The 15,239-nt window shown below is 35.6% G+C and overlaps 1 protein-coding gene across 3 annotated transcripts in view; it reads right to left on the bottom strand.

Annotated features, from left to right (window-relative positions):
• Shmt (serine hydroxymethyl transferase) overlaps positions 1-15,239 on the bottom strand; it is a 170,740-nt gene that overhangs the window by 80,396 nt on the left and 75,105 nt on the right. For all 3 annotated transcript variants that reach the window (XM_089595803.1, XM_089595804.1, XM_089595802.1), the window contains exon 3: positions 8,446-8,657. In XM_089595803.1, the coding sequence (XP_089451929.1) occupies positions 8,446-8,657 (212 nt within the window). The remainder of the gene's footprint in view (positions 1-8,445; positions 8,658-15,239) is intronic.

A 15,239-nucleotide genomic window follows, 5' to 3' on the forward strand; every position in this document is an offset into this window, starting at 1 on the left:
TTTTTCGCTAAGTGTGAGAATATTTTAGATATTTTCAAATAATTTTTATAATATTTGTTGACTAAAGGTCTTAGTATATATTTTAATTTCCAAGTTTCAATAATATAATAGTAAATGACGTAAAATATATAATTTATTTACAAAATCATGTAGGTAGAGTCTCTTTACTATGCCAACTGCCTTTGTTTCTTAAATTTTTTATGACATATACTTGTATACATTTATTGATTTTTTTGTGCGATACACAAATTAAAAAAATGTCTTCTGGTACAGCAAAGTCTTCAAAACGAAAAACACAGAAAAGTTGTGATATTGACGTGCCAAAGAAGCAAAAAAAATTATGTATTTTTCATGATGCTTGGTTAGAAGAAGTGCAGTCCAAGCATTGGCTTTTAAAAGACGAATCGAATTTTGAAAAATTTGCCAGTTGCTTCCTTTGTAGCGTGAATATCACATGCTATAACAAACAAGACTTGCTCAGGCATGCTGCAACTTAAACGCATAAAGGTAACGTCACTATTGCACAAAAACAAAATAACATGCCTTTAATTTTTTAGGAAGATTTTCATAATCAAGTCAAGGAGTTTGAGTTGATGACTGCTCTCTTTATAGCGCAGCACAACCTGCCAGTTTGTCTTCTAGATGATCTCATTCCTTTTATTTAAAAAACTCTGCAAAAAACCAGAGATTGTTGAAAAAATGGGCATGAAACAAGACAAGTGTGTTAACTTAATAACGAATGTACTGAGTGCTAGTGAACGTCAAAATGCGTGGTTGTGAATGACACAGATCCCGAAAACGGTAAATTAATATCACATCTGTTAACATTAATTGAACTTGATTTTTTAACTTTAAAAAATTTCAAATTTTTTTTTCAGACTTCAACTAAAAAAATTTTGAAGCTACCCTAACACTCAGTGGCTGTCTCTTTTCAATTGCGTTAATCGCGTTCGTAATAATTTGCCAGCTTTAAAGTCGTTTTTCATGCTTGAAACACACGAAAATACCCTAAATAGTAAAAGTGAGAAAAAAAAGCTCACCAGATTATATTTATAGTTTACTAAATGATGACAAAGTGATAGCGTATTTACACTTTTTACATTTTAGTCTGCATCATTTTAATAAATTCAACGCAACTTTTTAAACAGAGAAAACTATTATCCATAAAGTAAGCAGTTCATGTTCACAAATTCTAATTAAGATCAGCTCTTATTTTCTAAATAAAAATGCCATGAAAGAGATCGCGAAAAATTGTAATTATTGAGTTAAAGATAAGGATTTAAAGAATTTGAAATATGCGGTTGTGGGTGATGTGTGCATTTTAATTTGGTGAAGTCTTCCGAAAGCAGACGAAATAGAAATTCGGAAAAATTGTTTGAATTTTTATAATACAGCTTTTCAAGAAATACAAAAAACTTTTTATTTAATGATGATTTTTTGAGTTTGCTTAGTTTTTTAGAACCTGTAAATGATTCAAGTGCTGAATTTTGGAGTATAAATCCTAATTTACTGCAAGACCTCCAAAAAAATTTTCCTTTTACTGATATTGATTACATTAAGAAAAGAGATAGAATCATTGCTTTCACGTTTTGCTAATAATATGGAAGAACTTTGTAACTTGGAAGTCGAAGAATTTTGAAATAAAATTACACGTACGCGAACTGCAACCGGTGATTTGAAATTCAAAAATCTAAAGACTTTAGTTGAAGTAGTTATAACTTTGCCTCATTCAAATGCTGAGCCCAAAAGAATATTTCCTATTGTTACAGACGTTAAGTCTAAAAAACAAAATAAAATAGAGATAGAGTTATTGAATGCACTTTGTTATATAAGGTCTTACTTTTCAACTCGTGGCAGTACAGCTTTAAATTTTAAAATATCTAAAAATCAACTTGATTTGTTTAATTGAAAAATGTATAAACATAAGTCCCAAATTACTCCAAAAGTTGTGTCTCAGAGTACTTAATGATGTAAACATTTGCACGACTGCCATCGCTTTTGTAAACTATTGTAGACATTATTTGCTTTTACATATTAACAATCATTATTATGCATATGTTTGTAGTTGAATATTAAATACTGCATCCATGTACATTAGCTAGTCACTTATTCGTTAATAATTTTTTAAATTTATTAATTTAGCAATTAAGTATCACAGAAACTATGTCTAAATCAATGGTGACCTTAAAATTACTAAACTTATTAATATTCACCATTTACAGTATACTTTCAAAACTTTTTAAACAATTAAACATACATATTATATAAAAATTGATTCTGGTATATAACGAGTTAAATAGACCTACGTGCGAAACCACTTGAAGAAAAAATTAAATCAGTAAAGATAATTATAGCGCCAAGTATGATTTTCATTGAATTTCATTAAATTCTAGTCAGATTATTTTTATTTTAAATTAAGAATTTTTGAGGGATTTTAATTGTTTCTTTGAAAACAAACGCACTAAGATACTTACCGCAAGGTGGTGTAGAAACAGTATCAAATTATTCTCTGCACAAGCATGTAAATACATGGTGAAGACATTTTTTTACTTGAAGAGTGAGTTTATTTACAAGTAAAAAATATTATCATAAACTTACCATACCAAAAATCTGTTTTATGTTGATCATAACATTATTTAAATCATAAATTGAAATTATACAATTAAACAACAATTTTTCAACAACAAATGTGATGCTTTCCAAAAAATTAGCTTATAAATAAAACGACTGTTATAAAAAAGGACACCAGAATGAATAATAACAGTAAAAAAAAAAAAAATTTAGTGATCAAGAATCGATAACATATTTTACCAGATTCTGTGCGCGGGTAAAAGACATAGTCCGCTCAACCAAAGACGATCATGCCCCTCTATGGTATAAGATTATATTTAAGCTGTTAAAGTGAGGGGAGCTTGAGTGAAAGGTTAAGGTAGGGGGAGCTCTCCTTCCACTGCCGGCCTGGTCAGAGTGAGTAAAATCGTTGTGCGCTTGCGCGAGAACTCTTGGTTGTAAGACACACGTATCCCGGCTACCAACGACACTCTTCTCTAATAGACAAGCGACTGACGTAAAAATTTTACCCTGAACCACCAGGATTACTAAGTACCATAAAAAAATAAGCGTTCTGAATGCCAACGTCTCCAACATAATACCAGGGGACATCCATCCAGAGCAGAATCTGCTCTATTCCTTCAGGGTGCCGTCTTCCAATCCACTTTTCTAACCAACGGTAAGCGATTGGTTATCTGAGAAACGACCCAAAGACGAGATATTCTTTGGCCAGGGATGTACCCCCCTCCAGCAGGATTTCCATACGCAGAGACTCCAAAGGTAAGAACCAACTACCCGCAGCCAGCTCTTTATCATTGAGAATAATAGTAATGAGTGCCTAGAAGTATCACCACTGGCCCTTTTAAGGGATATCGTAAGACTGTACGTTTCCTATTCAACCATCAATCTCACTGGTTATTTTTGGAGCCATCTAACGTTAAACTACTTGGCTAACAAGTATATTCTTACAACTATTTCTGACAGCAATTCATCCACTTAGAGACTATATGAAACTGGTTACTATTAAATCAAGTCAATCATTTACTGGCAGACGTTGCAAGCGGAGAGGTTCGTCATAAGACTGGGAATCCCGGCCACCGATGACCCTGCATTCCTCTCTTAACTCTAAACATTCAACCAAGAATCACCGATTACCTCTGAGGTCTATGAGAGGTGAACCTAACAGTTAATCTATAAACGAGAAATTAAATTAAGCAAATGGCACAGTATCCAATAGGAAAGCGTCAAGAACTAATATTCCAACTTTAGATCACCAAAACGAAGGAGCTCTGTGAAAAAAAGGTGCTTTGGACACCAACGTCTCTGGCGTTACACCAGGAGATATTAGAAAAAATTACAACAACTAGCTCTAACGCCTCAGAGCGTTGTAGTTTTCCTCCTGATCAGTCTGGTGCCATAACAGCAGGCAAGAGAAGACATCTCTAAGGCATCCAGGCAGTCACGTTTGCTGGAAACTTTAGTCAAGAAAGAGTTGAGCTCACTGATTCTTTTTAGGGTCATCAAATGTCTAACTCTCTTACTAACGAATATTCTGTAACTAAACAAAGTTGACAAAAAAACAACCCTTAGGGTTCACAAAAGTTTTAACAATTTTGATAGTCGCAAGAGAGCATATTAGACGGCAAACGCCTAATTCTTTAAATGTATACAACTTTTGGCGTTGATAAACTGGCGCATAACGTTTATTCAGATTTAAACAGCAATGTTAAAATCGAGGAATAAATAATCTATTTAGGGACAGATTAGCTTTTCACTATAACCCTGACAGTAATCCATTAAATTTTCCAGCTTTTTAAATGGATAAAATGTGTATATTTAGTAGATAGAATAACGTACATTCGTATATACTAGAAAGCTTCAAAATTGAGAGCTTAGGTTGCTGAGCGCTGTTTTATTCGTAATAAAGTAGTGAGATGGGAAAAAAGACATGTTTTAATCATATATTTTTTGCCAGTTTTAAATTTTGATCGATTTAAAAAAAACCCCTTTATTTATTGCTACGTTATAAGGTGCAAATTAATGACCCATGAGAACCAATAACTATTTTATGGCGTAAGAAACACACGGTTTTTTGCATTATTATATTTTTTCAAATTTTTTTACAGCTTATTATTTAACTAAAACTGCATGAATTAAAAAAAATTTTTTTTAATTTAAATTACGTGTTAACACAGTACAGTGCTCCACTCGTGAATTTTGGGTAAAGCCGGGGCTGCTAGTAAATATCTATATGGGGAAGATATAAATGACTTCATCGCAACAAAGTTCCTAATATACATTGAAAGCTTTTCCCATCCATCTCGCTAAACGTTGCACCCACTCAACCTTGACTGGGAGGTCACGCATGTATAGTGGCCTATTCGTTGCTCGTGAATGGTAGGTAAAGGTACTACCACTGGTCAGCCAACCCAAACTATTAAAGTATAATTCCAGTCTTAATTCCACGTCATGGCCTGCTCCAAAAATAAACCAGACAACCATATTGCATAATCAGCACAATTTAATGTCCAGATATTTAGACAAATCGAGATAGATCAACACTGCGTAATCGAGATATGTCAGAAAAAATTCTAAGACAGATCCTCACCGACAAAACTTCAAGGTTCTTAACCGTCACCACAAGATAGATCGTACTGTCTCAGACTAATACAGGAGAAAAATCAGATTAATGCGCATGGGATGCTTAAGTGTCGCAATCGACGTCGTCCTCAACTTGTGTAAATTGAGTGAGAGTCCGCAACAATCGGTCCAACGCAAATTCTGCTCGAAATCCCCGTTAAATCTGTTGATAGTATCAGGAAAAGTCGTGGGACGAAACCGTATGTAAATTTGCAGATCATCGACAAATAACGTTTCATTGCAGTAATATATTGACCAAATCAAAGAATTTATAAAAATAAAGAATAGAACTGGATCAAACGACCAACCCTGTGGCACTCCCAACGTAACGGGGCGTGGTTTAACTTAATGTTGGACTATTATTTATTGTTTCATAAAAAGATTATAAAAGGAAATCATTATCAATATAAGTGTAGGATATATCTGTGTTTTTTAGTGTCATGGACTTGGAGCTTGAATCATTATCTGGTGAAAAATTTTCGGTTATGTCTACATTTGGAGGTTGTAGCAAAGTAAAAACTTATTTTGACATAGCCTTAGTGGATATTGCGGGTACTTTTCAACAACTGGATATATATGGGTACAAGTTTACCAAGAATCTTGAAAATACACCGTGTATTGTTTTAGTTCGAAATGATTTTAGTGCGAAGTTTTAACAAAATTATTTCATTTATTTATTACAAGATTCTTGGGCATCTTTGGACATCTGACCGATTGGTAGCAGTCAGTGTGCTATTATTGCAGAACCATTAATCAACAGCTTATGAACTGCTGTCAGCATATAATACCAGCCATAAAGCTGCACAAACTGTTTTGCTGTATCCAATGAATATTAATGGAATTTTTCAACATTTATTTTAAAACCAGATAATAGACTTGTAATATAACTTAAAATCGATTAATCAGATTTTCGTCAACTCCAGTTGTGGTGGCAGAAGTTGCGGCATTTTTGGAAAACCGTCTAGCGGTGTTTCCATCATTCGTACTTCCATATCCAGGTTCGGCTTATCAACTATCAAACTTTGTTTTAAAACCTTCCTGCATATTCTCTTTTCTTAACACAACCGCTACTTTTTTCTTTGTCACTGCGAACCTGCCATTTATTGATGGTTAGTTTATAACCAAGGTGCACGCAAAATTCAAAACACCTTATCCAAGTGTACAAATAAGACAAACTGACATTAAATTTTTTTTTATTAATCTGCTTACTCAAAACTTAATCAATGTTATTAAACTCTTTCTAGACATTAACTTTTTAACAATTACATAGACTTTAGATGCGCCAATATTAAAATTGTGTCTCACAGCTTCATACAATGTGTTTCTTTTTATGGCATCAGCAACAGGACAGCTGTAGTCTGAAAATGTTTATAGTCATGAATCATACTATAGTTTAGTATTAAATACGAATTTTGTATCTAATACTTATGCATTAACATTTGCATTTAGATTTAGTTTTAATTTAAAGTTTAATTTGACATATGTTGTACATTAAAACATGATTTTATAGATTTGATTAGTACTATGCAACAATACACGAGATTTTTTTTCAGTTGCTGTTTGCAGTAGTTTTTTGAGGTATATGGTTTTTTTCTTTAAAAATTTGTTTAAACACGGAGGAGCAGGTTGGGCAGCCAATTTTGTTTAAATACAAAACATAATACCTGTACCTACAATATTCAGCAGGTTTTTTTACCAGGCAGAGCTGGGAAATATTGCTTTTTGTTCAAAACATATCGCATTTTTGCAATGTTTTTTAATAAAAATTATCTGGATATGCTACTTTATTGATATTGTTTACTTTCTTATTTAGTACATTGAAAAATATTTTTACACTCTACATACCTTTATGAGTTAATTCCATTTTTTCCGACTGCAATCACTTACAAATTAATTTTTTTATGTAGCCAGAGACATGCGCAGCAATTTCAATATATATAAATTTTTAACAACAAACGAGTAATAGTAAGCTTTCAGCTTAGATTTAACAAGCCATGGGAGAAAATGCAACCTTTCGTGACTGATTTCTTACTAGAACAGGTCTTCTCAAGTCAACCTAAGAAAAAAAGAACCTATCGAGAAAAGAATTTTTTTTTAATTTTGGCCAGCTTTTTAGAACTCTGCCCCACTGTGGAGCACTCTTATATAACTAGTATGGCAGCGTCGTCTTAAGGCATCGTTAAACCAAGGTGGAGGCGTTTTTCGTGATCGGCAAACACGACTGTTAGTGTTACGAACATATCTCCAAGACGCTAATGGCTATCTTTCTCAATGTCATCATGTCCACATTTACATCGATGACTTATGTACAATGTATGATTTTTACGTTGCATCTCCGCATTGCAATCAGCCGAAAAAAAAAAGTCCCCGAAATTTCGCAACCGTAATTGCAACTGAGACCTGCTACTTTAAATTTTAAACTTGCTTGCATAAAATCATGACCATCTATAAAAAGTATATGGTATGGACCAGTAGAGTACACTGTATCTAATAAGTCAATAGCTGTATAGTTAATCCCGTACGGATAATTTTATTATCATGCGTAACTGTAAGCAAAACGAGCATCATCGAATAATCAAATAAAAGTCCTTGTAAGTGCGATGTTTATAACTATCAGCTAACGTATCAGTTTTTAAATTACCTATCATCATCAACCTAAAATAGCGGGCGGAGTGTCTAATGAAAGTAATAAAAAAAATCTGGATAGGACATCTCTCTTGGGATACCCATACACTGACGCTAACAAAAGCCGATGTAAGATCCTCGACCTTATATCTATAAAAAAAAATTTTTATTTACTCTTAATATCTTTAAATAATCTACAACCTTAAACTAAAGGATGTCAAGCCACAATCATTCTAAAACTGTGTGTACGAGACAATCACATTCATTGAAAAGTCTCGTGACGGGGTGAGCTAGGATTCACCGACGGAAAGGACATCGATATCATAATTTTTCAAAAGCTACTTGATTTCTTTTATGTGTGATACAACACAGTAATGACCTTTACAGTAAATTGAGCTAGTGACAGAAGCTTTGATGGAGTTCATAATATGTGATTTGAGCAAAAATGTCTATATATAAATTCTTTATTACTTATAGGTGATTAATAACTCGAACAATTTTTCTGTTAATAACAATAATTATAATAACAATAATTATTATTATTATAATGACAATCATAATAATGTTAATAATAATTATTAAATGCACACTCTTCTTATACAGAAAAAAAAATTATTTTTTGCTACTTACCATGAGTTAAATGCCCTCCATCAGGAAGGTCAAGGCCCATTATTCTACCATGTGGTTCTAGTAAGGCTGTGAAAACTGCTAAGTTTGCTGGACTTCCAGAATACGGTTGAACGTTGCAACCCCAACAATCAGGAGATAGATGAAAAGCTTCTAAGCATCTTTTTTGGGCTAATAATTCAATGTGATCAATGTATTCGTTGCCTCCGTAGTACCTGTTACATAGTGTGATTGAATTATTAATAAATTGAACATATTTCATGTTTTTTTGTTTTTCTAAATTAGTTTAATGACAGATATTTTTTATTCAGAAGTACATAATGAAAGTTTCATGTAAATAAAACGATTAAAATCGGCATTTGCCTTTATCAATTCCTAATTCGTAGTACGCTTTTAAGAAAGAACATGACTAGAACATCTTACAAGAAAATTAATAATAGCAGCCTTAACGGTCTAAAGCGGGAACCCGGGTACCTCTTCAAAACACCTTTTGAGGATTTTATTCATTTTTTTAAGGATTTTCATTCATGAAACATTTTCCAAGCTTATCGAGTTGGTTTTTAGCTGTATGAATAAAAAATAGTATGAACTATAAGTATGTTTTCCTATTTTCTGCATCATTTAAAACCCAAAGGCTTCGGTATACATTTCCAATATCAGTACCAAAAATCGTGAATTAAAAGTTTGCATTCCTTCATTAGCAATTTATTTTTTAATATTTCTGGAAGTAAATATAAATGAATGCTTTGTCAGTATCATTTTTTGTTACGTATGTAACGTTGCGTTTTCTCGCCCTGAGACACTTAGGGTGTCACAAAGACACGTTCACGAACTCCTCGATGACCACTATACACCTGAAACCCGAACTTATGTTCCTACGATTTCGCCGCTCACAGCTTGACTCTTGGAATCTTTTCCCAGAGGAGGTCCCGCAGGAGGTAGCCCGTCGGGAAGCAGGCTGCTCTCCAAAAGAGAAACGATTTACGTGACCTGAAAAGAATGACGCTGTCAGTGAAGAATGCAATAGGTAAGGAGGCAAAATTTAATTACTCAAGAAAATCACTTTATTCAATATCAGAACATATACGCGGGCGTCTACGCCCGGAAATTTTGGCGCGATCCGACGCTACTTACACGGCGCAATACGCGACGATCACGCTTCTTTTTTTTTCTTTCTTGATCTACCGATCTCTTTGATTCTTGATCCCAGGGACCAGCGCCCGCGGCTCATCCTGGATATACACGGCTGACACACACACATGCACACTTCCACGCACAATCTTTTGCGATAACACTACACGCTACTTTACCTCGGGGTTTACCATCCTCGTCCCAATCTCTGGACAACCGTAGGCAATGGTGGCCTTGTCACTGGCTAAGTTCTGGCTATTGTCCCGCAAGGGTCCTTGCAGTGGGGATCAGCGGTGGTGGTCCTTGAGCGCGACCGTGGCACGAGGTTGGGGATAGCTAGCACAGGTCCCTTGGTGACTGGGTTCTTCTCTCTCTTTCTCTTTCCTTGGAATCGGTTACTCTGATTACAGCCGGAAAACAGGAGGTACTCTCAAGCTCTGCTTCGCGCACGGGCTAATGCAGGAGTGATGCGTTAGACCCACCAATTACTGCGGCCTCACGCATCGTCTTACTATATCGACATACATACTTCCGAATTTTACCGACGAGACTTGATTCACACACACACTCGAACGCGGCGTAATTGATAGTACCTACAGTCGGTACAGAAATATATATATATATATATAAAAACACACATACTCTTCCTCGATAAAGCAACACTTGGAATAGTGCAATAGGCGCGGTAATTACAAATATTTTATAATACACAATAGCACAGGTAGATACTTACATATTAAGAGCAGTATCGCAATTTTACAGTATGTGTACACACGCTTCCACATTTCTCATTGTTTTTTTGGCTTTTCTTAGGCGCTATGTCTTCTCTCTAATTTCTCACACATGAAATAAAGTAGCAGACTAGACCCAGATCTCGATTAGTCTTATAATAGTTATTTATGATTTGTCCCATTTGAGAACCGTTTCGGTGCCCACGGCTGGGAAAGAGAAAAATAACTTCGTCATACGTAGTATTATTTTCTTTACATGAAAAATTAGTTCTATGAAAGAATTGTAAATAAAATAGAAAATACTGCACATTCACCTTATGATCAGGGCATGGTATGCTATTTTTATTTTTTTTTTTACGGAAAAAATTAATTGCGTATGCGTTCCTACATAAATGTACTTAAATTTGTGTGAGTAAATACATTTGAGGTAAGAATTTTGTAATTTTTGTAACTTTTTATGCTTCATGGATGTGCAGACAGATTATCAATAAGAAAATGGTAACTACGGGTACAGTTAAAAGATTCAAAAATAACATTTTACTCATATTTCATTTTGAATACCACTGCCTGGTGTTCATAAATCTCTTGGGTTACCATAGAAACATAAGTTTTGGAAAACACATAACTTGTATTAAAATAAAATTTGTTATTATTTGAGATTTAAACAAAGTAGCAATAAAATATGCAATTAAGAAGTAAAACATAATAACTCTCATTTCATATGCAACAATGCTAGTCTGCTATGATTAAAGAACAGAGCTTCATCGTACTGGATGAAAATGTGCATAGATTTTTGATGCTTTGAACTTCATAGTTGTCCATAACGTTTAGTAGGCTATTAGTGAAAAGGAATCATTCCCCCATATTTTTGTACATTGGGCATGATATGGTGTAGCGTTGTGGCCGAGCTGAGATTACAGAGTGTGCATGGATCAGTTTCCGTTAATTTTGTGAAGAACACTGTTTACTGTGATGGAAATGTTCGATCTACCTGCCAGCTGACAGCGGCGAAGAGTCTTGTAAATGATAGCGAAATCTGCATATCTAAGTTATTCTCCTGAGATAACTGACAGATCTTTTACGTGGCGATAAAATACAGAATAGGTGAAATTTTAAGCACGTTTGATGTCAGCTTCAAGACAGACTCTTATTAGTTTGCTCATGATTGTTGAGAGCCATGGTATGGAGCATATTGATATAAACCAGTTCAGTTTTGATTTGTTGTCAGATTTTATATCCGATACTACTAGTCCCTGTAGTAACATGCTGGGGTAACGTGCGATATCCATCTGTACGACTTTACACTAGTAATTCAGCTTTTTTAAGATTATCTCGTTCGACAGCTTCGAACTGCCTGTTTCCAGTCTTAACAAGTACCCAAGAGTACTCATGGGAAGTCGAAAGTATCTTTTCAAGAAGATTGTTTGGATTTGTTCGAGTTCTCCTGCGTAGACTAGAGCCCAAATTTCTGCTCTATACATTACTGTAGAAGTAATGACTGAAGAAAATAGTTTCTTAGCTGTGTTGAGCCCTTGGCTACGGCCTAAGCAGAGTATTTTTTATATGACGCTCAAAGCTGATTTACCTTTAGCTATTGCTTTGCTGCAGTTTTTCTTGAATGAACTAGTAATAGTAAGGGTAGTATCTGTCTATCATCCTCAGAGGAGTGCCTCTGTACTTGATGGTTCTGGATTTGTGTGTACGTCTGGAGTTGCTGAACTGGAGAATAACTGACTTGCCGGCATGTACTTTTATTGATTTAGTCTTACAGTACTTAGATAGTGTGTCTATTTTGCTTTGCATTTCAATTGTATCCTTAGATAGTAGCATCAGGTCGTCAGCAAAAAGCAAGTTATCTACGGAAGAGCTAACGTATATGTGGCGTTCTCGTTCAAAAAATAAAGTTATATCGTGCAAGAGCAAGGCAAATAGCCGAGGGCTCAAAGAATCTCCTTCGAGAACTCATTTGGTCGTTTCTATGCTTTCAGTTGTCTGACCGTTTTATCGTCTGACTTTCATATTTGAACGGTCGTATGGACTATGTAATAGTCGTATGATTTTCAACTCATTCCCACAGTATAAAGTGAGTTCCACAAGATCGGTTTAAACGACTCTAAACATCTTCTAACTTAGAAAGTAAAAATATTGTCGTCACAGATTCTACTACTTCCGAATCCGGATTGAAATATATGGTTATTTTCGAAATAGTCAGACAGCTGTGTAGTGATTATTAAAATAAATATTAGTAATAGCATTCGTGAGAAATATTCCTCTGTAGTTAACCGGGTCAAGTTGGTTGCCTTTGTTGATTACCAGGCTTGAGCACTAGCTTTTTGTTACTTTTTCATTTTCAAGGGCCACGTTGAATAGTTCTCTAAGGTGCAAAAGCCAGCTTGCGAGTAGATTTTTGTAAAAATTATCGGAAATACCAACAGATGCTAGAGATTTGTTTTTTTTTATCTGGGTGGACATGTGAATAAAGTTCTTTTATTTCTTTCAAAGTAAGTGGGCAAGGTGTGTGCTTCCCCGCTCAGAGTTTGCTGACAGCAGACCAGAAGAGGCCAGGATTGTTTGGCGTTGCTTAAAAGACATCTTAAGTACTTTTAATATTCCTCTTTCTTAGTTTTTTATCGTTTTCTGTAGACATTTTTAACCCCTATGAAAGAGTTTCTCAACTGTGTTTCGCTAATTGGAACTAATCGTCTCGATAAGCTTATCGTTCTTCAAGGAAAGCTTTTTGTCGATGGGTAAAGGTATGTTGGCCATGCGTTTATAAAATTCAGTACTCAAAGAGTCGTCCCATTTGAGCTTTAGCGATGTGTAGTGCGATCGAGGCAACTGTTAGCAGTATGAGGTAAATGAATTCATTGTAACTCTGACAGATTATCCCATATTTAGTATATCGAGGTCAATGAGAGAATAGAGTCCTGCATCGTTTATCCATATTAGGTCGATAACGCTCGTTCCATTATGACCAATGTAGGCAAAGGCGCCGTGGGGATTGGATCTGCTTTTTCCGTTTGATAAAATTAGTCCCAAGCTTTCCATTTCCTTGGTAACGAGTCGGCCTTGCTTAGTTTTAGTAGCGCCTGTTGAGAGCCTGGACTTGGTCAAGCATGAATCTAAAAATGGCTCTACATCTAACTAGTTAAGTAAACCCATGCGAGCGTTAAAATACTCTCCCACCAATATAAGTCATTAGTTACGTTGAATACGTTAGAGTAACCGTGAGTGTTACAAACTATAAAAGAGTAGTTGAGGGAGTAGAGACACTGTTCGACGGAAATGGCTTATTGCCGTTTCGCATACAAGCGATGGTGAGAGTAGAGGGGTGACAACGTCGAGGCTGGCTGGTTAAGTCTGAAACTATATTAAGTGCATGTGTTTTGGCGGTATTCGATTTTTTGGATCATACAGCTTCACGCTTTTTGGCCTCCATGAAAGGGCGACGTGAAGTGGGAGAGCTAAAAGGGAGCACTATCTACAAAGCCGTGTTTTTCCTTTAACACTTTGGCTTTGCTATCAACATAGACACTTAAAGGGCCAACTTTCACGTTTTTTCTCTTACTTTTTTCTTCCACGGCAAAATCAGCAAACTTTTTCTTAACTTCATGTTTTCTTTTAGTGACTTTACCAGAAAGTGATAGTGTGCTACCAGCAAGCATTTTCTTCTTGGACAGAATTAAATGCTTGCCTTCTATCAAAGTGAGTTTGATTATAAAGATGCTACCACTTTTAAGCCCAATTTGTGTGACGACTGCAGTATCAACAGTGAGTACCAGTTTTTGGCCCATAAGGTTATAAATAATCTTTTTTCAGCTGTCTCATTTTGTTTTGAATTCTTAAAGAAACAGATTATTTTATATCTCACTCTTGCAACGTACCTCTTAGAGAGCTTTGAAGCAGTTACATATGTCAACTTTTTTTGACTCCCATAAGGTTTCTCTCATGTTGAGTTTTTCAGTTTATTGTGATTGAGGGTTGGTAATCTTATTGCGTTCTTCAACTTTTTCCTTCATGGCTTTGAAAGCGTCTCTGATATTGTTTGGGTTTTTTGTTTTCACGCCAGAAGAATTGGAATGATTTTTTTTTTGGCGTGTATACATTATGATAAAACTTTTTTGTCTGACGTTATGTGCACGCACCCGTCGTTGTTCAGTGGAACTGACGCCCTCTCTGTTCTTCCGTTTGGTAATCGAGTTGAACAAAGATGGATTTCTCCTCTCTGCAAATTTATAGCGCTTTTTGTGCAGTGTTTGGTAGCTCGGATAGTCCACAGGAGCGGTAAGCACTAAAAATACGAATTAAGTCTTTACCGTCAGCTGAATTTGGTAACATAAACAGGACTGATAAAACAGGTTTCTCGTTTATCGGTTTCCACTACATTAGAGTAGATTGTGCTTCTAGGAGAAGGCCTTGCAGGTGCAGAAGGTGGGTGAGCGCCCCAAAGTAGGAGTAGAGAACGACATATAGCTGAACTGAGATACAGCCTTCTTATATGGCACCTGGCGTGTTGTATGTACAGGTCACGGCCACGCTAAAGACGATCAAGTGTGTTAAACCATGTGCCAGGTCTTATCTACGTCATGAATACGGCTCCAAGGTCTTCTACTCTAATGACTAGACAGTGAGCACAGCTTTTCCTAGACCTCCAGATGTAGGCAGCATATGGTTCGGAAGGTGTTGCCTGAGAGAAGTCAATGGACGGTGCTGTTGTTGAGGATAGGGCTCAATGAAGAGGTCAATAGTTATATCCCGTACACCAGGAGACTCAGCATCACCATAATTCTAAGGTGTAGGCTTCTATGGCCACCAGAGGAACGTCACCTGAAAATGAGCTTTACCCCGAGGTATTAGTGAAATCACGGAGGTATGAGTAATAATATTAGGGTAGAGGAAAAAAGCACGTCAGAACGATTACGCACCCAAGCCGCA

This window comes from Copidosoma floridanum, unplaced genomic scaffold (assembly GCF_036245765.1).
Source record: "Copidosoma floridanum isolate Cflo_tuat_1 unplaced genomic scaffold, Cflo_Japanese_pri ptg000028l, whole genome shotgun sequence".
Taxonomy (NCBI): Eukaryota; Metazoa; Arthropoda; class Insecta; order Hymenoptera; family Encyrtidae; genus Copidosoma; species Copidosoma floridanum.